At 41.0% G+C, this 27,799-nt stretch overlaps 1 protein-coding gene across 4 annotated transcripts in view; it reads left to right on the top strand.

Annotated features, from left to right (window-relative positions):
- MBOAT1 (membrane bound O-acyltransferase domain containing 1) overlaps positions 1-20,655 on the top strand; it is an 80,439-nt gene extending 59,784 nt beyond the window's left edge. For 2 of the 4 annotated variants that reach the window (XM_007054894.4, XM_043540058.1), the window contains 5 exons: positions 7,625-7,728; positions 12,917-12,981; positions 14,481-14,613; positions 16,114-16,265; positions 18,496-20,655. In XM_007054894.4, coding sequence (XP_007054956.1) covers positions 7,625-7,728; positions 12,917-12,981; positions 14,481-14,613; positions 16,114-16,265; positions 18,496-18,631 — 590 coding nt within the window. In that variant the 3' untranslated portion in view covers positions 18,632-20,655. Of the gene's footprint in view, positions 1-7,606; positions 7,729-12,916; positions 12,982-14,480; positions 14,614-16,113; positions 16,266-18,495 lie in introns of all 4 variants that reach the window. The other 2 variants (XM_037893062.2, XM_027817267.3) reach the window with 1 other exon arrangement.
- The last annotated feature ends 7,144 nt before the right edge of the window (positions 20,656-27,799 follow it).

Genomic DNA, 27,799 nt, shown 5'->3' on the forward strand with positions numbered 1-27,799 from the left:
GTCCCTCCTCCCCCATACCTGGGGGCAGATCCTCAGCTGATGTCAATTATTATAGCTCCATTGAACTCAGTGAGGAGGATGTGGCCTCTGGAATCTAGATGTGTAATATCATTGGTGTGAGTATGGGTGTGTGTATGTAACACCTCCCCCTTACACTTGCACCGTGTTAATTGTACCTAAATTACTTTTATTGGTATTCTTAATACTTTAAGAAGGAAAAGATTGTATCCTTTGTGCCCTGATTGTATTCCCTGGCCCCAATCCTGTACTTTTGTGGGGCAGATGGGGGCTTATGGAGCCTGTGATCACCCTGGTAGTTACAAGGCCATTGTAGATGTGAACCAGCCTATCCAAAGCTGGGAATCTCTGTCCAGCCATGCTTATGGACTTGTCTATAACTACAAAGTTGTCCCGCTTTAATTATACTAGGGAATATGCTATGCCAGCCTAAGGCGCCTTATACCAGTATAGCTGCATCCATATTACTGGTATGACTATATTGGTTAAAAAAAAAAAATCACACACCTAACTGCCAATTATACTGGTACAAAATCTGTATGTGGACCTAGCCACATTCAGTCCCCATCTCCTGTGGATGACAATCCTACACCCTTACTTGCAAGGGAGAAAGGGAAGCAGGGTGTGGGCGGAGATAAGGATGGTCAGGATTGGGTGAATTGACCCCTAACCCTGCCCTCCCCATTCACTTGGGTACAGAGCAGCCATAAGGCAGAAAAAAAGTCTGGTCCGCTATACTGAAGAGAGAGCTCACCTGCATAGGACGAGGAGTAGCACTGTCAGCTGCTCAGGTGTAAAACTTCCTGGCTAATCAGTCTTGTAAAATTCTTCTCATCCACTCACCTGAAGCAAGCAACTTTTCATGGCAAATAAAGTTGTTACATTATCAACAATTGTCGCTATGATAATGGATAGCCATTGCTATGGTAATGGATAGTCAAGGGCTTTGGCCAGTCATAAATGTTAATACAGTTGAACCGCAGAGTTACGAACACCTCAGAAATGGAGGTTGTTCATAACTCTGAAATGTTCGTAACTCTGAACAAAACGTTGTGGTTCTTTCAAAAGTTTACATCTGAACATTGACTTAATACAGCTCTGAAACTTTACTGTGCAGAAGAAAAATGCTGCTTTTAACCATCTGAATTTAAATGAAACAAGCACAGAAACCGTTTCCTTATATTGTCAAAATCTTCTTTTTACACTTTCCCTTTTTTTTGTTTGTTTATTTTTAACACAGTACTGTATGTATTAGCTTTCTTTTTCTTTTTCTTTTTCTTTTCCTTTTCTGCTGCCTGATTGTGTACTTCTAGTTCCAAATGAGGTGTGTGGTTGACCAGTCAGTTAGTAACTCTGGTGTTTGTAACTCTGACTTGTTCTACTTGTAACAGTTTTGCAAGGCTATATTCAATATATTTCTTCCAGTTTTGTCTTTATTGAGAGAAAATTCAGCAAAGAGGAAAATATCAGGTAACACTGAGAGAAGGAAATAATAGGGACAAACAATAGGTGCGAGACAGTATCTGAATACACTTACAAACCTTGAGCTACTCTAAACATACAAGGCTTTTAAGAAACTCTCTGTGTTACTTAGTAACACCTTAAGTTGTTGAATTGGAGAATATTTAATACAATTTACTTTCCAACAATTAGGGTGAGGAAGATTGATCCTGTAGGTCAGGCATTGGACTTGGACTCAGGAGGACTCTGTTCCCAGCTCTGCTTGAGACTTCTTGTATAAACTTGAGCAAGTCACTCATGATTATTCAGAAGGTTGAGACCCATTGTCTGCATGTGTTTGTGCACACCAGTTATTACTATAAATTGGGCATTTGCTTGCCCTAGTGCATATTTAGAGCAATTTGTGCAGCCAAAGAATTTGTATAGACCTTGGGCTTCAGCCTTTTAAAATCAAGCTCTTATTACTGTGGCTAAGTTTCCTTATATGTAAAAGTGGGGATCATATTCCTGTCCTCCTCACACCAGTGTTTGGAGGCTAAATTAAGTGAAGTGAAGTGAAGCTCACTGAGATGCTCAGATGGAAAGAACTTTATAAGTGTAAAGCATCCTTCCTATTTCACTACTATACTGGTTTCTCCCCCCCCCCCCCCACTTTACTCTTGGATAATGAAAATAGACCATTTGTTCTTGCTTGTTCTTTTACAACCTTATTCCAGTGCTACCCTACTGAAGTGCAAACACAGCTAGGGCGTGTTTGAAACCAAACCATATTTCCAATGATATTTTAAAAGGAAATAAAAAAACAGCTCTATTAAATTTTATGTAAACTGCTCACAGAAGACCCCCCTCCCAATTCACACACCTAAAATTGTTTCCTTTAACAAAACCTAAATTTTGGTTCTAACCCACAGACTACTTCCTTCTATTAAATGACATTAGCCTTTAGGGCTATTGGGCAGATCCCAGGCAAAGTAAAAGCAAAGGGGTTTTCTGACTGTTCACCCAAGAAAAGTAGCCTGTGTTGCAAAATATTAGAATAACCCTCATATCCCCATGCAGCAATGCAAACACCATTATACTGAGATCACTCTCTACCAACTCTTCGAATGTATCGATAGTTAAACCTGTTCTGACCATTCTTACTGAGTGAGAACGTGAAACAAGTGTTCTTATTTTCCCCCCGAAAAATGGATACCACCTTTTTCCGCGGTTGGATAGAAACAACAGCATTGACTGGAACAACAGCTCCCAAGTGGGACTGATGTCAGTCAGTGGGTTTCAGTCTTCGCGTCTAGTGGGCCACAGGAAGAGCACAGACAAGTCCTTTCAGTGTTGCTGCTAGGTATATATGTGGAAATGAGGCAGGACACACACAAAGGAAGCATAGGATGGATAATGGTGTGGGGAGAGGGAGGGATGAAATCTTAGGGGGATGTAAAACACTTCTGCAAGGAAAGGGAGAATCAAACATTCCCAGAAGGGAGCAGGCTAGAGAGGCCTATAGAAAAGAAAGTAGTAAATGGCTTGGATTTTAGGGTGGGGAATGTGTTTCTTTGGCTATCAATTTATTTAATATTGAGAGTGAATTGGATTGGTGTCCAAAAATAACTTCAGACTAACACTCTGTTGCCCGTACCCCCACATATACTTTTCTTTTCTTTAATCTTCTTCATTTGTGTGTCAGAGGCGATCCCTTGGCAGGCTATACTGAAATGAAAGGCTGAGAAAGACTGTGTTTCTTGAATAGAGAAGATCACCAAAAGCTTCCTTATATGTAAAAGTGGGGCTCATATTCCTGTCCACCTCATGCCAGTGTTTGGAGGCTGCTACACAGAGGCACAAATACCTGGACATGGAAGAGGAGCATCATGGAAGGAGCTAGACAAGGGACTGTGAGCATTCAGACTAGAGCTGTGATAAAGTGCAGGAAAATAATAAGTGGAAGAAAATAGTTGGGATTGGTATATGTGGAATAGAAACGGCTTTGGGATAATAAATAATTCAGAGAAATAATTTATTTTAGTTGGATATAGATTTAGATTATTAGAAAACTGGAAAAATGTGGGTAATAAACTAGAAACACATTATTAGAGAGAAAAACTGCCTTTGGATTTATGACGTGACTTAATCTTGGAGACTGCGGAAAGATCTTGTAAGTGAGTTTTGGGAAAGCATGCTCTGTCTAGTGGTGAGCGAGGCTTCTATTATCTATGTTGCAGATCCAAGCAACAAAATGGCATGATTCGTCCCCACCCTTTTCAGTTAAGCTGTCTGTTGTGTGGAATAGGGCATTATATAATCATTTACTAAAACTGCCAATAAGCAGTTGCTGTTTCCAGAAAAGGACAGTCATGCTATTGTGTGAGGAACATTGCAGAATTCCTCCAGATTCATGAAAAGATAGAAAATTCAAGCATTCTGGTTGGGAGCATTAAACACTGGAACTTAGCTGTAAACTTGACTAAGACTTAAAATATGTATTATTAAAAACCATTTAGACCTGAATTCCACAATCTGATAGACGGGGTGAATCCCACATAAGCAACTAACCAAATAGGGTTAAATTCTGGCCCCACTAAAGTTAATGGCAAACCTCCCATTAGACTTCAGTAGGTCCAGGATTTTACCAGTAATTTGATGACTGAAAGGTGGCAATTCTTCTGCACTCCAGACTACTTTATGCTGCATCCAAACCACTTTTGCACTGGGGCTAACAGACCTGTTTTAATACTAGACACTGGAATGCAGGTTTTATCCACCTTTGCCTTTAATTAGGCGTTGCAGTCTGTGGAGACTAAAGGTCTCAGCATTGTGTTGGGATCAAGAAGTAGCATTGCAGTTTGAAGTGTATGTGTGGGAGTTGATTCCCTATTGCATGGAGCACAGTTCTTTAAGGGGTTCCCTGGCTGCAGCGTAGAGGGCAGGATGGGGCCAGAAGATTTATGGCTATACAGATCTTCCAGTTTTTGGCCCTGTGCATACACTGGCAGCAAAGAGGTTACTTCAGCCATTGTCTACAGGCATGTCAACTCCACAGCCTGTGGAAGGACATTTGTGACCTTCCTGCGGACATACTTAACACCTAGCCAGCAACCTGGGCTGGCTGTTCATTTCACGATTTGGGCCTATGGTATTGTAGCATGCAGCCGAAAGGTATTGTAGCATGTAGAAAGCCCGAACAGTAGTAGACATTAAGGCAAGAAGGGACTAAATATAAGTTTTCTTATTTAGTTCTAGCAATCTGGCACCAGCGGTGAGCACTTGTTATTGATCTAGTAGCAGACACTTTCTTGTTCAATAAAAGAAGTAAATCAACAAGCAGAGTTGTTTTTAGATTGTTAGGATCAGAAACCAAGACTTGGAAGCCTCTGTTTCCAGGAGCTTGTCCGTGAAGTGGAAGGTTAGGGGAAAGGTCCATATTTTTCTGGTTAGAATACTGCTTTTAGATTAGACTGCATCCCTGAGTTGTACTTCAGGGTTATCCCTGAATTTGTACCTAATTTCATAACACTTTGTAAGAGAGACCAAGACCAATTTTGAATCTCGAGACAGAAATGCTGACTTCATTTTATAAAAATGAAAAGCTCAGCTTTATCTTCAGTTTTCTTGATCAGGCTTGTCATTTATAATGGAACTAGGCAGAAAAATCTAGCAGTGTTTATACTTTCATTTTTTCCTTCCAATATTTATAGGCTTGGCTGTATTTAGAGACCTAGAGGTTATGAGTCCCTCCTGTCTTCTCAGTATGCACAGAGAAAGGGCTTTTGACAGAGGCAGATTAAAAGCAGGATCTTTGAAATCCAGACCCAATTATCAGAGGAGTTCCAGAGCAAGACAGAACCCTGATTTGCTCCATGGGAAAGAATGCAGCAAGAGCTGCTGCCCATGGAATTCCACTGGGCTTCCTGAATAAGGAAGAACAATGAGTCTTCTAGGAAGAGCATAGTGTGTGAAGATGGGCTGGGTGAGTGTCCAACCTGACATGAACCAGGCCTCCATTTCTGTAGGTTATTTGTACATCTCAGTATTTGATGTGCAGAGACAGTCTAGTATTAAGTGAGGCACTGAGCTGTGAGATCAACACAGAACTTTGTATAGGGGGTGTTCAAAAGTCATCACTAAAACTTAACGTTTACCAAATCTTAATAAAAAACCAGAAACCTGAATTTGAGACACTGCAGTAGTTCCTCCCCACAAGTATAAGGAAATGGTTGTATCTGTGATACTGCACTATGTGGCAAATACCGATACATTTTAATTAGGGCTGTCAATTAATCGCAGTTAACTCACACGGTTAACTCAAAAAAAGTAATCGCAGTTAAAAAAAGTAATCGCAATTAATCGCAATTTTAATCACACAGTTAAACAATGGGATACCAATTAAAATTTATTAAATATTTTGGATGTTTGTATACATTTTCAAATATATTGATTTCAATAACACAGAATTCAAAGTGTATAGTGCTCACTTTATATTATGTTTATTACAAATATTTGCACTGTAAAAATAATAAACAAAAGAAATAGTATTTTTCAGTTCACCTCATACAAGTGCTGTAGTGCAATCTCTTTGTCCTGAAAGTGCAGCTTACAAATGTAGATTTTTTTTGTTACATAACTGCACTCAAAAACAAAACAATGTCAAACTTTAGAGCCTACAAGTCCACTCAGTCCTACTTTTTGTTCAGCCAGTCTCTCAGACAAACAAGTTTGTTTACATGTACAGGAGATAATGCTACCTGATTCTTGTTTAAAATGTCACCCGAAAATGAGAACAGGCGTTCACATGGCACTTTTGTAGCCAGCAGCACAAGGTATTTACATGCCAGATATGCTAAACATTCATATGCCCCTTCATGCTTTGGCCACCATTCCAGGGGACATGCTTCCATGCTGATGACACTCGTTAAAAAATAATTAGTTAATTAAATTTGTGACTGAACTACTTGGGAGAGAATAGTATGTCTCCTGCTCTGTGTTTTACCCACATTTTGCCATTTATTTCATGTTAGAGCAGGCTCGGATGATGACCCAGCATGTTGTTCGTTTTAAGAACACTTTCACTGCTGAGTGACAAAATGCAAAGAAGGTACCAATGTGAGATTTCTAAAGATAGCTGCAGCACTCCACCCAAGGTTTAAGAATCTAAAGTGCCTTCCAAAATCTGAGAGGGATGAGGTGTGGAGCATGCTTTCAGAAGTCTTAAAAAAGCAACACTCTGATGCAGAAACTACAGAACCCGAACCACCAAAAAAGAAAATCAACCTTCTGCTGGTGGCATCTGACTCAGATGATGACAATGAACATGCATCAGTCCACACTGCTTTAGATCGTTATTGAGCAGAACCCATTATCAGCATGGACACATGTCCTCTGGAATGGTGGTTGAAGCATGAAGGGACATATGAATCTTTAGCGCACCTGGCACATAAATATCTTGCAAAGCCGGCTACAACAGTGCCATGCAAGCACCTGTTCTCACTTTCAGGTGACGTTTTAAACAAGAATCGGGCAGCATTATCTCCTGCACATGTAAACAAACTTGTTTATCTGAGCAATTGGCTGAACAAGAAGTAGGACTGAGTGGACTTGTAGGCTCTAAAGTTTGACATTGTTTTGTTCTTGAGTGCAGTTATTTTTTGTGCATAATTCTACATTTGTAAGTTCAACTTTCATGATAAAGAGATTGTACTACAGTACTTCTATTTTTCAGTTCACTTAATACTATTTCTTTTATTTTTACAGTGCAAATATTTATAATAAAAATAAACATAAAGTGAACACTGTACACTTTGTATTCTGTGTTGAAATTGAAATCAATATATTTGAAAATGTGGGAAACATTCAAAAACATTTAAATAAATGGTATTCTGTTATTGTTTAACAGCGCGATTAATCTCGATTAATTTTTTTTAATCGCTTGACAGCCCTAATTTTAATGCAACCATGGTATGTGTATGTTTTAGTTTCATAATAATTAGAAAAACCCTTTCTGTTCATTGTTCTTTACTAGATTTTTTTTTCCACCCTAAGAATTTTCTTATTGTTTATTGAGCATTGTCATTGTGTTCAGTGTCTGACAGACATGTAAAAATAAATGACGCCTGCCACAGTCTAATTTGAATAGTTTGCATTGATGTTACAGCTGATGCAGTCAACAATGCAGCTGGCTATGGGTTCAGTGGTGTTGATGAGCAAGGCAATTTCCATTGGGATCTGCTATCGAACTTAAATATATGGAACATTGAGGTGAGTTAAAAGAAACAAAATCTTGGTATAATTATGGAGTGATGATTATGATGTGGTTCATTAGTAACAGGGATACATTTTTCTCTGCCAAAGGTGTGTCTAGAATTAGTGATTTTGAATTTTATCTTTTGGACATATAAATTGTATTGGTCACACTTCATAGGAAGGTTACATTTGTAAATAGTTTCTAAAGAGCTAATAATGTTTTAATAAACCATTAATTATTGTAGAGTTCAGCAGGTCAATAGATTGCTTATAACAATGATTCATAACCATGATAGCATCTTCTATTTATGTGCTTGTAACAATCTGTTGTTACTATTTTTAGTATTTGTATTGCAATAGCAAGTAGAGGACGCACCTGAGATTAGGGCTCGTCTGTGCTAGGTGATGTACAAATACACTCTAAGAGACAGGGCAGGCCCCAAAGAGCATATGTTCTAAATGGAAAAGACAGACAAAGGGCAGAAGAGGAAACAGATACAGAACGGTGAGGTGACCTGCCCAAAGTCACAGAATATGTCAAGGAACGAGACAGAAATAGAATTAAGAATTACTCCTACCTCTGTTCCCTTCCATTAGACCACACTGTTTCTCAGAACATCTGTAATGTATTCTTCATGTCAGTGGCATGCTTTTAACATCCATTAGTCCCTTACAAAGTATTTATAAAGGTACCCTTACCATAAAGTGTGACCAACTTATTTCCTGTTAGTTTGTCGCCTAGGATAAATATCTTCTGAGTGCTAATTGCATGAGAAAATGTCTAGGAGTCTGGAATAGGCCATTCCCAATTTCTCCTTCTACAGATTTATTTTCGTAGAATAACAGGAGCTCTCCATCTACAATTCATGATTTATTATTTTAGAAGGAAAATCAGAGGAAACCAATGAGTTAACTGCATTGTAGCTTAGTGATCTATCAAAAGACACAGTCTGGTAACTCATCTCTAAATTTTAGGGACCCCTATAATTCTCCGTGGAAAAGTTGAAACCATCACTATACCCTCTCCCTTTCATCTTCCCTTTTTTGTGCTTGTCTTAGCCCTTGCCTGAGCTTGCATCCATCACTCTTGGAGTATTTTTCCTTGCTCCTTTTTTGCAGCACCCACAGTGGATGTACAGCTCAAGCGTAGAAGCACTCGCAGCCAACTGCAGATGGAAATGCACTCAGCTTTCCCCTTACCCCCAGGACCTGAGTGGGGAATCTAAAATAGATTGAAAACAGGAATGGGAGTGCTCACTGTATCAGTCAGAGAGGAGGGGAAGTTGGGGAGGAATGTCGCTAAGCAAGAGAAGCTGTGAGTTCCCCAGTACTTTAACCCATTCGCCTATCCTGTAGACCTCATGCACCCTTCCCCTCTCTGGGTCATATGGGCTATGGGGGAGGGTCTGGAGAGGGGACTCCCTTGGCAGGATAGGAGCAATGAGGCCATATCAGCCCCAGGACCTCTGTGATGCCACAGCCTCATTTCCATTTTGAACTTCCCTTTGAACTGATGCTGTCTGGTCTGGCTGTCCTTATGGAGAAGGCTCCTCTAAGAGCACAACCTGTAGGAAGAGTCCCACGGGGGGAGGCCCTGGTGGATGGAGGGAGGTCTGAAACGACGGGAGGCCACAAGGTGCAGGCTCATTTTTTTCCCCCCAGAGTGGGGCAGGCAGGGTTAAATATTAAACGGGCCCATGGGATTGTGGTTGATTAGGAAATTTTAAAAGGCTGATTTTTTTATAAGCTGGTGACTTGGGGGTTATGGTGGGGGAGGAGATAAATGATTCAGAAGACACCTAATTGCTCTTGATGTTAGTCTAAATAAGTGTCCTGTCATTACTAGTCCTCCCTTTTCCTTCTTGCCTTTGGTTTGTAATGCTCACTTGTTGCACCTTGCCTTTAATGGGACTGTGAGCTCTTCAAGGCTGGGACAGCATTTTCCTGAATATTTGTATGTCACCTGTCACCGTGGAAACCCCCTCCTGAGAGATTCTTTTAGGTACTACTTTACAGTACATAGTAAGAGCCACCTATGTGCGTAAAGCACTTCTGCATTTGAGCCAAGTGCTAAATGTGGCTGCTGCTGGCACCATTTGATCATGGCCAGGTGAAAACACACTCAGTGCAGGTAGCAGACTGTCAATTAGGAAGTGTTGTGAAGTCTTTTAGGCACAATGAAAGACTAAGTATGTGTGGAAGGCATCAAAGATTTGAGGTAACTTCATCATTGATCCCCTCTATGGTCTGCCCAAAGAATGCCCTCTCAGGGCTCAGGCTGTAGCCAGAACCTCTCTCTGAGCAGAAGCCCACATCCGTCTCCCTTCTGACCAGGGATTTAGGCTAGCAGCCCCCTTGCGGTCACTGTGATTCTCTTCAGCAGATCTGACCAAAGGTCCAGCCTCCGCATTTGATTTCTCTCCAAGGGCTATGGCCAGGGATTATATGTTGCAGATGGATCCTTCACAGCAGAGTACATTTAAGGATGAAAACATAAAAAGGTCTAATACATACTAAGGGTACCTGGGGGGAGTCTGGCAGGTCAGAATCCTTCCAACCCTTCAGCAGGGCGGGGTCCCTTTTGGACAAAAGGCTCGTGTCTGTTTGTTGAATCAAAAACAAGGCTGTTCTGTCAGGATAAACTCAGCCTTTTACATCAAAGGCCCTTTCTGTGTCTCTTTGCCTCTGGCATCTGCCTGATCCAGTATATGCAAACCACTCCAGGGGGTGGTATTTCTCTGGAGCTATTTCTAGTCCAAAGAACTCCAGTAATTATGCCCCAGTGTTTTTAGTTTTTGGAGGAGCTTTTGTAACCTTTCTGCATGGAGTGGAATACACTTCCTAGCTCACAATGATCCATATAACCTTCACAAAGGTAATACAGTAGTCCCCAAAAGATACTGCATGTGGCTGCAATATCTGTAACAGAAGGTTTGAGGAGAACCCTGCCAGAGAGCTTTCCATTTTGACAGCCAGCTTGACTGGCTGCTCTCTTGGAAACACAGAGGGAAAAAATCAATGCTTGCCAAGTGAAAAAGGACAACATTGATAGAAGGAAGGAAATACAGTTCCTTTCTCTAACTGGTACTATAATGCAATTAAGTTGTGTCTGTCAATTAGGGTTATTTTAATTTAACTCTTAGAACACTGATGAAGATTGCTCTAACCTCCAGTATTTTGGACTGAGGTGCAAAAGCACTCAAGTACTCCTTTTGGCCCCCTCTCCTGCCCTACTCCAGTTCACACTTCCCTTGGCTCTCTTAGAAGACCTTGTGAGCTTTGGAAGAGCCCTTTGACCCTATACTGGCATTGGTACAATTGCTGCTGGAATAGTGTGTCCATTTCTGGTATCCACAATTCACGAAGGATGTTGATAAATTGGAGAGGGTTCAGAGAAGAGCCACAAGAATGATTAAAGGTTTAGAAAAATACCTTCCAGTGATAGACTCAAAGAGCTCAATCTGTTTAGTTTAACAAAACGAAGGTTAAGGGGTGACTTCATTATCTACATGGGGAACAAATATTTAACAATGGGCTCTTCAGTCTCGCAGAGAAAGGTATAATATGCTCCATGGCTGGAAATTGAAGCTAGACAAATTGAGGCTGAAAATAAGGCATAATTTTTTAATGGTGAGAATACTTAACCATTGGAACAATTTACCAGGGGCATGGTCCATCACTGACAATTTTTAAATCAAAACTGGATGTTTTTCTAAAAGATCTGCTCTAGGAATTATTTTAGGGAAGTTCTATGGCTTGTGTTCTACAGGAGGTCAGATTTGATGATCACAATGGTCCCTTTTGGCCTTGGAATCTATGAAGCTCTGGTGCAGAAAGCCACCTCCTCATGTGATTTATGTTTGCAACTAGAAAGCAGCAGTTCCCTTGGAGAGCCCATTTTGAGAACCACTTCACAGCATTTTCATTGGTGCTGTCGGATTACTTCTAAGGGAGACTTTCACTCCTTTTAGTCTGGGCTGCACTTTAGAGTGCATTCAAGCAATGAGCAGTAAAGAGACTTCTCTGGTGCTTTTTATTAACAAAGCAAACCTTCAAGATTTGTTCAGGGTGTTAGGTTATCAACTTATTACAAAGGAAAAACTGGACTGAGAATATAGCACACATTAAAATGATCCAAAATTCACTTGGAGAGTTGTTTCTGGAGCGAGTTTCCCTTAAGGGTACACTTCTCATTACAGTAAGCCACAAGGAAACTACAGTAAATAAATAACCTCCAAGTTCTGACATGAACCTAAACGACAAAGCAAAACTGAAACGCCATGCTTAATTCAGCCAGTTTTGCTAAAGTATGGCAGCCTGTCTGGTATATTAGATCACCCATTATTTGGAGACCTCTCTGACATCTAATCACAATAAGGTGAGTTACAGTTGGACTTTTTCAGTCTTAACTCTGAATATCCTGGCTTTTCCTAATTTGTTTCTTTACCTTAAACCCATTCTAGTATGGTTTCTGGCTGTTTAATTTCCACTATATATTTCCACTAATTTCCTGTGGTCCTCCAACCATGAGAGGGGCATAAAGGGCTTGTTGAGTCAACAGATTGAAGTAGTCACTGCAGAGTGGTTATGTAACTGCTCTGTGGGCTTGCCTCCCCTTTCCCCATTGGTATCTCCCTGCAGCCCGGCTCAGTTTCTCAAGCTGCACTCTGGGCTGAAGATCTGGCCCTAAGTTCATGTACTAAAAATACTTTCCATTTTTTCTTGAGAACAAGTTCATTTACCAGTCTCCCTACCCCCAAGAAGGCATTTATTTTAGAAATCTTTTGTTTTCATAGCACTCTAGGGATTTCCAGTCCACCTAATGGACTGCAAGGTTTAAAGATTAAAAAGCAGTTGTTTGTAAATTGAAGGATTGGGGTGGCATGAATATCTGAAATTAGAAAACCTTTTTTGGCTTTTTCAATAATTTGAAAGATAGCCAAGCACTGTTATTTTGTTTTGTAATAAAAAGTGAGATTTTTAAATTGAGTGGCAAGTGTCAGCCATGAGTAAGTTCTTATGGCTTAGTTATAAACCCCAAAACATGTTTATAATGGAAATGTTGACACACCCTTGACTGTAGCTAGCTACTACTACTAGCATACTGCATGTAAACCTCTCAGTTTAAAATCCAGGTAGAGACTGGCATTGTCCTGTACATTCCAAAGCCAGTGTGAGATGTTAACTTTCTTCTCTCTCCTAGACTGCAACAAGTTTCAAAATGTACATTGAAAACTGGAACATTCAGACAGCTGCCTGGCTAAAGCGGTAAGAACAGTAAAACAGTCAATTGCTCGTGAGACCCAGTTACTTTTAGGTGGTACTGTTGGCTAGTAATTCTAACTGGTGAATCTGATAAATATACAACAGCCTCTCGGTCTCTTTCATTTCTCCCTGTGACTGTAAGAACTTGTGTGCTACAATGTTTTTGGTGCTCTGAAGTTCTTATTGCTACATGTTTGGAATGACCACATTTACTCAAGAGCAGCAAAGCCACAAGTGAGCGATACAGGTCTTCCTAAATAACATTTTTATAGCACCTCTCACTGTCCATATTTGGTCTTCGTTACCCATCTGTATTATTTTGCTAGTTTATCATATTTTATCTCTCTCTCCCTTGCACTTGAAATTGATTAATTATTATTGGAGATAGGCCTGAATTAGGTCTAAACTCCTTCTCCAGTTGGAACTTTGGGAAACCTTGGGTCCTGATTCAAACTTCGTAGCCTCAATATAATCTGTTGCACAGGCGCCAGTCACCACATACTTCAGGTGCCAATTTAGGTCTGTCTTTATAATATGCCAACTTGAGACGCACAAAGTATATTTTGTCCAATGCTAGGGAATTTGATTTCAGACTGTCATCACTATGGCTTACTGTAAATAGTAATATTAATCCAAATTTTGTAGCTCAGTCCTGTCTCTGGTGCTGTGAAAACAATGCTTTGGTATGTGAAAAGTCTGGTTCAAGTCAACTGATGTGACCTCCAAAATACAGGAGTTTATATACAGTTTGTCCTAATTGTTTTTGGTGTAAAAATATGGATCTGAAAAATCTGTTTCTATTGTTTTTCGTGAGTGAAGTAAACAATGTTTTTGGATAAATAAACTACCATGATCATTTCTTAGGACCATTGCATTTTGAGTTAAAACTCAGATGTTGCAAGATTCTTAGGGTCCTGTTGCTGTGTTTCTGAACTACACACACGGAACCATTCACCTACGTCTTCCTTAGCTGCTAGTGTAAGTCAGCATAGGTCCATTGATTTACACTAGCTAAGGAACTGGCTGGCTGTGATGCAGGGTACGGGCAGCGGCTGATAATATTCTGCCTAAAGAATATTGAAATAGAAAAGGAACTGTGAGTATGTTGCTTTCAAACTCCCACCCACTCTTGAATATCGGTCAAGTTTCTCAGGATACATACAGAGTTCTAGATGGGAAAATGCTGGCATGGTAAATGAGAACCCGCCTTATGCCATCTTATATATAGAGAGGGCATAAATAATGTGGCATAAGGCGGGTTCTCATTTACCGTGCCTATATATAAGTTTAAATTCCATGATGATTAATTAAATCGCGAGAGAATGCCTTACTCGTGCAAGTAATCTAGTTGACCCTCATGTAAATGAAGGTTTGCAGGACTGGGCCCCTGGTACATAAAGGAGATCAGAAATGTATCTTTAAGATTTAAGGAGATCTGCAGTGTAATGAATATTTGTTACTTGTTCAATCTGCTGTTTTCTGTTTGTTTCATTTCTTCCCAGTGTTTGCTATGACAGGGCTCCATGGTACCCCACAGCCTTAACATTTATCCTGTCAGCCCTGTGGCATGGTGTTTATCCTGGATATTACTTTACATTCATTACCGGACTCCTTATGACATTAGCATCCAGAGCAGTACGTAGCCTTTATTGTTCTCTTCAGAGACTTATGTTAGATTACTGTAAAGCTTTCAGTGCTGGGTGTTTATGTACCTTTGACATACTGAGCCATTTTCATCCCTGGTATAACACCGTTGACTGTACACGAGGGATGAATCCACGTAACACCTTTTTCCGTTGAGATGATCCTCACTGAAATGTTGATCTATACTGCAATAATTGTAGGTGCTTCCTATAATTACAACCAGCCGCTGTTCCTATTGATTCAGCTGAGCAGGGACTGTGACGCTGGACTTGGCTACAGTCATAGAGTGAGGGGTGAGGGGCCATGCAAAATGCTAGTGGTCAGTCATACACTTTGTGCATAGGTTCATTTGTCTCATAATTGACCTGGTCAGGTAGAAAGAGCCTCCATCTCATCTGTGTATTGTGATTATTCTGTGTAAAGTACAGACCTCATAGACTGGATTGAGCCAGCAGTTGGCTGCAGGCTGTACAGGCATGTCTTTGTAGACCACACCAGTTTCTCCAGAATATGTACTTTCATTTTTTAAAAAAAGAAAAGCTTCTGCCCTTTATGGTTGCAAAAAAAGAATTCTGAATGGGACCGCAGTGCATTGTTGACTAAATCTGCAGATAGATCACACAAAACAGTATGTCTGAGAACTTTGAACTGGTCCCATTTGTTGCAGAAGAATGTTAACTTTCGATCCTAATGATGACAATTTAATTTTACAGCATTACTAACTGTATCAGTTCTGGTCATTCTAGTGGAAACATCCACTGTGAAGAGATTGGAGAGCATCATCACTTTTACCTGTAGTCTGACCTTGGGTATATATCCATATCAGTTTGACCAAGTTCCATAAGTGAATAAAGCTGGCAATCAATAATAGTTACCAGAATACTGTACCACAATAATACTTTGCACTTAATTTGACGTTTCCTTGTGAAGATGCATTCCACAGATTAAAACAAATACCTTCCCCCCCCCCCGCCCCCCCCCAAAAAAAAAAAACATTAAAAAAACCTCTCCAAATAAACCAACATCTGTAGAAATCCAAAATGCTTGCAGGCATAAGCAACTGCTAGAGAGTGTAGCTCCTCTCTGTTGTACATTTTATAAGCAGTGGTCCGATTCATCCAAAAAAGAACAAAATTGCCCATAGATGCCCATTGGAGAGACAGCCTGGTCCAGTGGTTATAGAACTCAGGAGATCTGAGATCTATTCCCAGTTCTATCACTGACCAGCTGTGGGACCCTGGGCATGTCATTTGAGCATTTGTATGCCTCCATTTCCTCTCCCACTTTTAATCTGTCCTGTCTATCCAAACCGTAAATTCTTTGGAGCATAAGTATGTGGTATGTTGAGGCCTCTAGGTATCATTGTTATACAAATAATATAATATAAATAATAATGGATGAAGAGTTTTATAGATGTGAAGTGAGTCTGCATGTGTTTACTAAGAAATCTAGGGTTGGGTTTTTTTTAATCCTCTTCTCCCTGATTTGTAGATAAGGAACAATTACAGACATTACTTCCTGTCTTCAAAATCACTCAAGGTGGTCTATGACATTGTCACATGGTTTGTCACTCAACTGGCTGTCTGCTATACTGTTGCACCTTTTGTTATGCTGGCTGTTGAGCCCACGATTAAGTTATACAAGTAAGTTTCCTCCTTTTAACTCTTATACCTTAGACCTGTAGCCATGGGGCTTTGTTTAATAAGCCAACCTGTGATGGGAGCTGATTAGAATTTTGCCATCATTTGGAGGGAATCCAACAGGTTATTTAATAACATCAGGAGTGATTTCATCTGTATAACTTGATGAATTCATTTAACCATGCTAGAATAATTTTCCTTTTCTTTCTCAGTTTAGGGGTTTTTTTTAAATTCGTATTTGACCTGACTTTCCATGTGTTGGCTGCTGCCCTGTTCAGAGCATCCCAGTGCCAATTATTAACAAGACCAAAGGACGGGGTGGGTAGGAATGAAATTAACCTTATATTGGGAAATGTCTAGGTGAGAAAACAACTAACTTCCAGTTGTAAAATGCTCATGAGAAGGGATTCTGAATTGATCAGCAGGACATAAAGATACATGGTTGATTCATTGTGTATTAAAATAATTTTGTTGCTTTGCACTCTTATTTTATGTGCAGTTACTTCTGTAAGTATTTTAAAAATGAGATAAAAGGGTAGTTCTGAAGATTATATATAGTGAAGCATAAAATGAGTTGAAAAGAGAGACTTGACTAAATTACTTTACTTTTCTTCCATTTTATGGTCAACCTTGTCTAACACAGAATAACAGTTTTTGGCTGAAAAAAGAGACATTCCATTACTTGATCATAAAAGACTGAAAACTGTTAGTCAAAAGAGCAGCTGTGAGTGAGTCTGTTTGAGAGGTTTTGAATGCTGTCCTTTTTTTAAAAAAAATGAAAATGCTTAGATAAGTTTTCTCCTTACTTAAACAAAACTATTAAAAATGCCAACACCAATCTGAAGCTTGTATCAATGTTGGCAAGATTCATTCCCGGCTGCCATTTTAATGTCTCATTGTTCTGTCTTTAGCAACAGCAATAAATAAAAAAAGATAAGGGCTATCTCAGTGTAAAAATATTGAATGTGACAAACTCATGAACACTTATGAATTTGCTCAAAGTGCAAAATTTTGCCCTTTTTGCCACCAAAGGCCATTTGAGGTGACAAAATACCAACATCTTAACCTGAATTCCATTAATAAATACTTGTAAAGAGATCGCAGTTACCATGCAATACGTGCGAAGGAAAAACTGTCAGTTTAAGTTTAGCACAGCTCTGACCATAGATGGTACCTACACATTTCTGTGTGTTTCACTGACTGAGCATAGGAAGGTAATGTATGAATTCATAGGATTTTCAAACAAGGCGACTGAGCTGAGTGCAAGGTGACACTGTGCCTTTGGAGTAGGACATTGTGGACACGTCTGTGGGTTCAGGCACCTTCCAGGGATTTTAGAACTATGAGGGAAGGAGCATAGCAGGGGCACTGAAAAATTAGGCCATTCCAGGATATGCCTAGGTGGTCAGGTGTTGGACCCGTGCACAGCTCCCTGGCCTTCCTCAACCATACGCTATGGGCCCACCAAAATAGGTGTCCCATTTTCCATTTTAACTAGCTGTTGACCCTGAACACTATCAGTTATAGAAGTAAATATAGGGAAGATGTCTTTACTTTATTTAACATTGTGCCATTGTCTCTCCAATCATGATGTATTTGATGATAATGATGATTATATTTTATTATTTTATTAATGATCAGCAAATCTAAAAAATGTTCAGAGTTTTAATTAATTTCTGATAAGCAACCAGAAGTTTGGCTGGAAACTCTTCTGTCCTTCAGTTGCTGGTGCCATTTTTTCAGGCACAAGCTGTACTTGCACAAAAGGGAGGCTTTCTGAGAATGTATCCCTGTATATTCTTGAACAGTGGGAGATAAGCTGAGAAGGCCAGGGTTGGGTTTCTCAAACCATAATCATGGGTAGTTCACCTCTGAGTCCATTTCACCTGAATTGTCAAAGTTTGGGGCTAGGGATTGGGAAAAGGGTTCTTGGTTTGGCCCCTTGTCTGATGTTACAATATACGGGAAAATACTGGCCCTGTTGAAATCCATGCCAAACTTCCATTGACTTCAGTGGGTTGGATGTCGCCATATTATAGTGTGACATACTGCTGTAAAATCCTTGTAAAATCCCAGGGCATAAAAGCCTGTCATATATAAGACTATCAGGTGCTTTGTTTTATGTCTAAACTTCTTGCATCAGATGGAGCTGGTTGTAGTGCTGAACTAATACAATTTGTAGCATTCATATGCTACTAACAAGCCTGTTATCTCTTTCTCTTTTCGTTGCTAGGTCAATGTACTTTCACATGCACATTCTAAGCCTCCTGCTGCTGCTGGTCCTACCAATCAAACCTCAAGACCACACCATGAGGCAGCTTCAGAATCAAGTGACACACAGCTCTGTTAAAGACAAGAAAGAAAAATGATACCTCAAAGAAAAACCACTGATACTGGGAAGTGAAGTGTCATACCAAAAACAAAAGGGAGAAAATAAAAAGACAATGGCATTGTTATTGCTTAATTTAAAAAGCTTTGGAAAGGACAGACTGGAGCTTGGTGGACTGTATTCCAGATGACCCAGTAACAAAGATTTACAGGCTTGAGGAGCAGTGCTTTTGATTTTATAAATACAGGGACTATTTTTATGGCGTGTTTTTATATATTTAATTTTTTTCACATGTACAGATGTTTTTGATCTTTTACAGAAATGTACATTTGATAAACAAAAATTTTGAGATTAAGAAACTAATCATTAAAAAAAAACCTAGCAAGAGTCAGCTCAGCAGCTTAGCAGACTGGTGTTCTAGGCTGCTGAGTCTTTGGCTTCCTATCCAGGCTATGGCCAGAGGGGCTCCGGGGTGTAGAACCACAGACCCTTGGCTCCTGAGACTGTTGGCATTGACTCCAGCGGAGGAGGAGGGCCAAAGCGCAGGGTGCAAGTGCTTCCCATGTGGTCCTGAACCAGGGACCTGCTGCCTGAGTTCAGCAGTTTGGAGACTCCTAATTGCTCTCAGTGACACCTGCTGGTGTGAGGGCGAATTAGTGACTTGGAAACCATTCAAGTAGATTTCTGTGAACATCAGCCACTGGATTGGCCAAACTAAAATATAATTAATAAATATATATATATATTAAAAAAAGGAAAAATCAAAATATCATATCCTATGATATGCAGATTAAAACTTCTCTAGCTGAGGCTACGTCTACACTACAAGTGCTCCAGTGGCACAGCTACAGCACTGCAGCTAAGCGCTGTAGTGTAGGTACTTGCTACAGCGACGGAAGGGGGTTTTCCACTGCTGTAGTGAATACAGCCCCTTGGGAGGCAGTAGCTAGGTTGACAGAAGAATTCTGCTGTCAACATAGTGGTGTCTACAGCAGGGTTAGGTCATCTTAATTACGTCTCTCAAGGGTGTGGATTTTTCACACCCTTGAGTGACATAGCTAGGTTGACCTAAATTTTAGGTTTAGACCAGGCCTGAGAGACCTGGGATAATTGGGATGTGACTGATGTTCAGCGCTACCCTGCAGCTTTGGAGTGATATGTTTTGATGTGATACTTTTATCATCAATATAATGTAGCAATAGGGAAACCTTGCAGATTTAGTGCTTTAAAACTGTCAGTCACAGATCAAAAGCTGGAGGAAGGGTTGGGAATAGATCAACTTGTTCCTCATAATATTATGTATTGGCAAGTAGGAATTTTGTTCACACAAGGATAACAATCCATTAAAAATAAAATTAAAAGAGAACTATACAAGAGAAGGATTGTGATATGATCAAGGGACTGAGAATCAGCAGCTCTGCTTCTGACTCACTGTGTGATCTTGGGCAAGTCACTTAACCTTTTTATGTTTCAGTTTCCCCATCTGTAAAATGGGGATAATAATACTTACCTACCTCGCAGGAGTGTTGTGAGGTTCCATTAACGTTTACACAGCGCTTTAAGAGATCAGGATAAAAAGTGCTATGTAAGTTTAAAAACTAGATATAGTCAGAGAGGACCTCTTAAAGGAACACATGAAATGTGCACCAAATAATTCTGTAAATATTTTTAAATGTTTTCTAAGTTGGTTTTCTCAGAATCATTTAGAAATGAAGCAGTTCCCTTACATACCATTGATTTTCCTCATCTGTCTGAAGTGTAAGTGAACAAAGAGTCTACCACATTTATTTTAGTTTAGTTTTTGTATCAGAATAAATTCAAATTCTGCAGAATCCTTTCTTTGGGGAGAAAAATGTAAGAAACCAAAACTGAAGAATGTAAACAGTTACACTTTATGTTTCTTGATGGACTGATTTTGCTTTTCTCCCCTCTACCACCATCCCCCGAATCCCCAACAGCCTTTTAGCATAGTGTCTATTTCATGGGAAAGTTTATTTGGTGATTTCTTTTGGAGAAGAGATGGATTACTAAGATTGGTCTGAATAAACAAACTGTTTTTTGTCACTGTGTGGCCTTATTAAGGGGAGGGAAGTATGGAAATCTGGAGAGAATGAGCCTATATCTCCTGGAGCAAGGTGAAAGATCATTACAGATACGGTGGGAACTAATCACATCTCTCAGTCTCGCATTTTACAAACACAGCGTGGTTCAGATGCTGCTGCTATTGAAATCCATGCTAAAAACTCCCATTTATTTCAATGGGAGCAGGATTCATCCCTAAATTGGTTTATTTTTTGTCATTTTTTTTGTTCTGTTTTTCAGTATTACATCTTTTTATTTAAGAACTTGCTGTGACATTTCTGTGGTTTGGTGAATCTATTCCTACATAGCTAGATCAGATCCCTACAGGAATTAGGATGTTCTCCTTGCAAAGTTTCCTTGGCATTCTTCTGTCAGGGAGGGGGTGACATCTGTGGAAGTAAGAAAGGTCCTAGCTCAAAAACCAGCCAGTAAGCAGGAAGACAAGGTGAATCCTTACAGAGGCCCTATGTCCTTGTGTGGTTTCTGGATACCCATCAGATCTTCACCTTCCTGCTTCTTGGCAGTATGACTCCAAATTTGCTGCACTGACAGGGCTGCTGCAGCTGGCCCCACCAGTGTTCCCTCTAATTTTTCCCACCCAAGTGTGGAATGAATTTTGTTATGTGTGCCAATATGGAGGTGATGTGTCACACATCACCTCCATATTGGTGCACATAACAAAATTCACATGTGGGGTGGGGCTGAGGGGTTTGGAGTATAGGAGGGGGCTGGGGCAGAGGGTTGGGTGCGGGGGGGGTGAGGGCTCCGGCTGGGGGGGCGGGCTCTGGGGTGGGGCTGAGGATGAGGGGTTTGAGGTTCGGTGTGGGCTCTGGGATGGGGCCGAGGATGAGGGGTTTGGGGTTCAGTGGGGCTCCCCGGGGCTACAGTGGGGAGAGAAAGGACGCCCTCCCCACTAGTTTTCTCTCCCCACAGCAGCACCTGGGCTGTCCCCTGGCTGCAGCAGGTCTGGGGCTGGGCTGGGTTGGGGGCGCCTGTCCCCTGACCACGGCAGTTCCAGGCCGGGCTGGGGAGGGGCTTGGAGAGGGGTGCCTGTCCCTCAGCCGTGGCAGGTTTGGGGAGAGCTTAGGCACCACAACAAGTCTGGGACTGCAGCCCTGAGTGCCTGCGCGATGCCCAATAGGCGGCCACGCAGCTTACAGGGGGTTTAGCCCAGGACCCACTAGAAAGGGAGGATGTAAGTACATAGGGCTGATCCAGGGCTGAATACGTCCACGCAGCTGCTGGGAGGGTGGAGCTTGAGTAGTATGCCACCATGACTCCTGAATTACCCTTATAGATAAGAGGTTCTAACCAGGTAATCGTGTGATAAGAACGCAGTGAGCTGTGTATCTAGGATCATCTCTAAAGAGAGGCAAAGAGTCCTGTGGCACCTTATAGACTAACAGACGTATTGGAGCATGAGCTTTCGTGGGTGAATACCCACTTTGCTGGATGCATGTAGTGGAAATTTCCAGAGGCAGGAATAAATATGCAAGCAAGAATCAGGCTAGGGATAACGAGGTTAGTTCAATCAGGGAGGATGAGGCCCTCTTCTAGCAGTTGAGGTGTGAACAGCAAGGGAGGAGAAACTGCTTTTGTAGTTGGCTGGCCATTCACAGTCTTTGTGGGGGGGAGGGATAGTTCGGTGGTTTGAGCAGTGGCCTGCTAAACCCAGGGTTGTGAGTTCAATCCTTGAGGGGGCCATTTGGGATCTGGGGCAAATATTGGGGATTGGTCCTGCTTTGAGCAGGGGGTTGGACTAGATGACCTCCTGAGGTCCCTTCCAACCCTGATATTCTATGATTCTATGACATACATATGCTCTCTATGCTTGATCTAGCATGCTAAATATAGCAGCATGGCTGCAGGGTCACAGGCAGTGGCCTAGGTTTACCATCGTGCCTGACCCTCCTGGGTACATACTTGGTATGAGGGTCTACCTTTTTGAAGCTTTGTGTTCATATTGAGAGATGTTTATACTAACGGGAATATAGAAAAAGTATTTTAGTAAATTACGTGTCACCTGCACTTAAGTCCTAGAAATGCTTTGGGGCGGGATCAGTGCAAACGCTTACAGAACCGGTAAAGTTTTTGGAAGCACTGGGCTTAGATCAGAGTAAACATTTCCAAACAGGTTAGTTTAACATCCCAAGTCCTTCAAAAATAAATAAGAAGTTCGACAGCTGGCCTACTGCCTGGTTTGCCTTTGATGCTCCTTGCAATGGGTTCTCTCTTCAGGGCCTTGTGTCTCTGTTCCATACTCCTTATCTCACTCAGCATTCGATGCATGCTATATACCACATTGGGTTTTTTCAGCACTTGATGAAGCAAAAGCTGCTTAACTCTAATGCTTATCTGCTACTACTTTCTCACTGTATTCTTGCTAGTGCGTAAACCATCATTCTCCTGTCATAGTCCATCCTCAGACATTCAGCAGCATGACTAAAACTTGAACCCTGGGGTTTCATTTCTACTGAAAAATGTTCATGTGGGTTTGAGATTACCTCGGATATGTTTCCTGAATTAAAATTGTATTGTTCTTTTCAAAATGTTGAATTACAAGCAAGCAACCTTGCTGCATGAATTTTGTCCAAGAGCTGCAAAGCAAAAAAGAATGATGTCTTGGAAATCATTTAAACAACTTTTTCTCTGCTGTGTTATTCTCTCTAGACTAGCCAGATCACTTGGCTCTGCATACCAATGTGATATGGCTAACCCAGTTGTGGATTTATAGTTCTGTAAGATCTGCCTTTTTAATACATGCTGAAAGGAACTTTTATTGGCCCTGGAAATAGCCTTATAAATACAGTGCGTTCTGTCTTCCCTAATTTCTTTTCAGGTTACAGATTTAGGATCCGATTCTCCATTGCCTTGCAAGTTTGTTGTCATTTACATCTGTGCCAAATCAATGTAAAAGGCTACCACTGCTATAAATAAGTGGAGAATTCTCATTTAGTTAGCAATTCATGCCCCATTTGCACAAGTGTAAATTACTGCATGATATGCAAGGCAGTAGAGAATCAGATCATTAATGCACAATACTGGAAAATCTGTTGAACCTAGTTATTGGCTTTGCATTGCTGGTCTCTAATTAGAAGGATGTAAATTGAGCGTGGTCTTAAAAATACTGCTGTTAAATAGGTTTATGATCTAAGTCATATTTTAGTAGCCTGTAATCACTCTTTAGGCTCAGTTTGGTGCTGGAAGCAGAAAGAGATGGATATTGTAAAGAGATCCTCAAGACAGAGACAGATGATACTTGTAGGAGAGAGAGAGAAATATGGAGCCCTGAAATGGAGACAGAGAAACTAGATCCTAGAGGATGAGCAAGTGTTCTTATTCATGAATAACTTAGATGGAGCCCAAATTCCAACTGCTATTCATCAGCACATGTTCTTCTACATAAAACCTAGCACAGAACTGGGATATGCTTAGGAGGGGGAGGGAGAAAAAAAGCTGAAACTGACATTTAAGTTCAGTAAACTGAACATTAAAAAAAAATAGCCTCATGAATAAAAATCTTGTGGAACTGGCATTTCTGGAAGAAATTAACTCTTCTGAAACAATTTCCTCACTATATTAGAGGCACAAATGTACTTCATTTACCATTCAAAATGCATGTTTCCTTTTTCCCTTCCCCACTTGTGTTTGCTCTCTTGTAGCATGCCAGGGCAGGAAGGCAGAATGCTGTGGGAGAAAAGTGATGCTTATTTCTCTCCTGTTCTGAGTGCTCCTTTCTGCATGTGTATGCTGCACATACTTCAGATTTTAAAATCCTTTAAATTTCACCCTACTGATAAGTGCTTGTGAAACACAGAGACAGTCTGGGTGCTATAACTAAGAAATGGATCCATCTTCTATTTTAGAAATATCAAGTGAAATCCTGGCACCAGTTAGTCAATGGAAAAATTCCCATTAACTTCATGGGGCCAGGCACTTACCACCTTCCTGTCTATGTATCTCATATTTGTGAGCACCATTCAACATTGGCTTGATTTGCTGGTAATTTTTTGACTAACATTGAAGAGAATATTAAAGGAAATGCATTTGCTTGAGTAGTGTGGTACAGCATGTATTTAAAGCTTCCCAAAGGCAACTTGAAACAGTGCACCTCACACTTACTTACACAGGATGTTGTGAGAGCCATTCCACCCTAACACAAAGCTGTTCCTGTCTGATTTTCTCAACAGCCGTAGTTAGAGCTTTTTGTTTTCAGTTTTAACCATTAAACACTGGTAAAGCACCCCAATTTTAAAACAAAACAACAAGAAAAAAAAACAAATCAGAGTTTATCTAATACACCCCAGAAAAACACCAGAAATTGTTATGTGTATCTTGTCTACCTGAAACAGTAATTCGCTCTACAAGGGTGTGATTTCTAAAGTGGGCTGATGTCTTCACATTAATTGGTTCAGGTAGATCCTGCTGGTGCACACAAAAGGTTTCCCCGTGCACTTTAATGTAGTGCTCTTTGAAACAGTATTAAGTTAAAGCGCTTTAGGGAACATTACAACGGGATGACTCATTACTGTATATACTGCTGTAATGAGTAATGTATATAATAAATATAATGTATATTGTCTTTACAGTATATAAAAGAGAGAGCCCTGAAAACCACCAATTTTTTTACCTCTACATAAAACTCAAAAATTGCTAAAAATAACGGCCCCAGTCATAGTCCAATAAAAATCCAGTATGTGTTTCAAATGAATTCTCAGATATATCCATCAGACAACTGCTCTCTTCCCTCCCAGAGAGGGCAATGATAATATAGAGTATTTGAATTTGTTCTTGGAAAAAACTGCCTACCCATCTAACCTCGTGCTGAAATTACGTAAAGTGGAAATATGCCTCTAAGTGACCTCTGTGAATACGGGCCTTTGTGTACAAGTGGAAACTCAAATACCCTGGCTGGTTGTTAGTGGGTGACCCCAGCAAATCAAGCAGGAATGATTTTGCAGCTATCCAGCCAAGCAAATAGTGCAGTCAGAGTGGTTTTCACATATGTTTTCTATGTGAAGGATTTTTGCAATGTTTTGCTATGAGGGACAGTTAGATGTGAAAGCTACTCCAGTAATCACAAAAGGGAATATGTTCACAATCTTATCCATTGATCTAAAGGGAAGTGTGTGTTTGTCTAGTTCAGTGGTTCTCAACCTGTGGCCCGTAGGCCGCATGCGGCCCAATTAGCACACAGGTGCAGCCCAGCAGTGTGCTAAAAGCCACGGGGCCAGGTTAACGGCTGCCTGGCCGCCCCGTGCCGCGGGGTCTGGGCTGCCTGGTTGGGCAGGGTGCAGTGTGGCAGGGGTCACGGGCTGGCCCCGTGTGGTGGTGTGCGGCGGGGTCCAGGGCTGCTGCCTGGCCAGCCCTGCAGGGTCCAGCAGGGTTTGGGGCTTCCTTGCCACCCAGACCCAAGTGGCTGAGTCCAGTGTCGGGACTGCTGCCTGGCCCTGCACAGTGGGGTCCAGGACCCCTCCCGCCCTGGGCTCCACTCCTGGCCCCACTTTGTGGAGGGGTCTCTGGGCGGGAGGCACTGCGCATAAGGCTCTAGGGGGCACGCTGTGGTTCTCAACCTGCGGCCTAGATAACGCATTGTGGGCCACATATGCAGCCCACAATGATAAATAGGTTGAAAACCATTGGTCTAGTTTGTACAGGAAACTTGTGGTGTTGGTTATTTTCTGCTTCACTCGACTACCATTGTGGTAATGGAGCCAATGTGTTTTGAGGCACCGGGGACAGAGCTGAGAGTGTTTTGAGCTTGAACCAGACATTACTGAGACGTGACGGGGAGAGAGAGAGAGAGAGAGAGAGAGAGAGAGAGAGAGACTCAGCCTGGGCCATCTAAAATGGCCCAAATTGTGAGGGAAAGAGTCTAGCGGCATGCTTGTCCAGAAATTTTTTTGAATGTTGAATACTTTGCTACTTTGAAACACATTTATTGGGTTTTATTTAAAAGAAAAAGTTTATTTTGAGCTTAGTTCTTATCTTCCATGAGCTAATGTAGAACATCTTGCAGATTTTGCACTGGATTCAGTTTTGATCAGATAAACTAATCAGTTCTGAAGTTAGGAGATCAAGTTAACCTATATCCCTCTACAGCTTGAATTTGCAAGGTTCATGAGGATCACTGAATTTGGAATAATAAATGCTCGTCACCTGGTAGCTCAGAGATGAGCCCAATCTCGCAGCCCTTATCCAGGCAAAACTTCCTTTGATATGCAAAAGGTATTCTGAAGGTACTGTAAGCAGTGAGGTTTACTTGATTCCATATTGTAAAATTTTAGCTTTGGTTATTCAGTTTTTTCTTTGTTCTACAGAAAAACGACAACCATCTGTGCAACTGTCTGTTATCTGATTAACAAACGATGTGAGTGGATGCTAATTAAAGATAAAAAATGGCATAGTGTGTGTGTGTCAGGTCAACAGAGGAACCTATTCACTGTTGTCCAGTATGTTCTGAGATGCCTGTTTTGAGGTTAGGTTAAACCTTGTTAAACTGATGGGCGAGAACACATTCATTTAAGACAGCTGTAAGAGACAGCAAAGGGCCGTAAACTAAAACAAGGCAAAATGCTCAGAAAATAGCACCAGGTGAGCAGAGGGTTCCATTGGGTATTCTTTTGACTCTGTGTGTGTGTGAGAGAGAGAGAGAGAGAAAAGCAGGAGTGCAGTGTGTATAGCGCAGACAAGACTGAGACAGGCAGAGGAACAGCCTGACCAAGCATGATGTATGACCCTGGAAGAAGCTACAGAAAGATCTTCTGGTCTGGTGCTGGCTAAAGAGCCTTCGGACTGTAAGCAAAGAAGTTCTTCCCTGTTTTTGGTTTCTCCTGCATTTGGAGAAGCAGGAGAAACCATGTTCCTTTTTAATAAAAAAGACTGCATCAAAGAAAATACCAGATTCCCTCATCATTTTCTACTCCCAACTGTACCAACCTACAGGGTTCTGAACTTTGACTAGCGGCTTGGTTCAAAAAGGGACAACAATAATAACTGATTTTCCTTCTTACTAACCTCCCCCCTACCCCGCCGCCCATCTGACCTTTCTTGGGGATTCAGGTGTTTTGTTGCCATGTAATTTTGAAGTGACATCTTCCATTGCTGGAGATGGTATATATATTCA

The sequence above is a fragment of the Chelonia mydas genome, chromosome 2, assembly GCF_015237465.2.
Source record: "Chelonia mydas isolate rCheMyd1 chromosome 2, rCheMyd1.pri.v2, whole genome shotgun sequence".
NCBI classification, from domain to species: Eukaryota; Metazoa; Chordata; order Testudines; family Cheloniidae; genus Chelonia; species Chelonia mydas.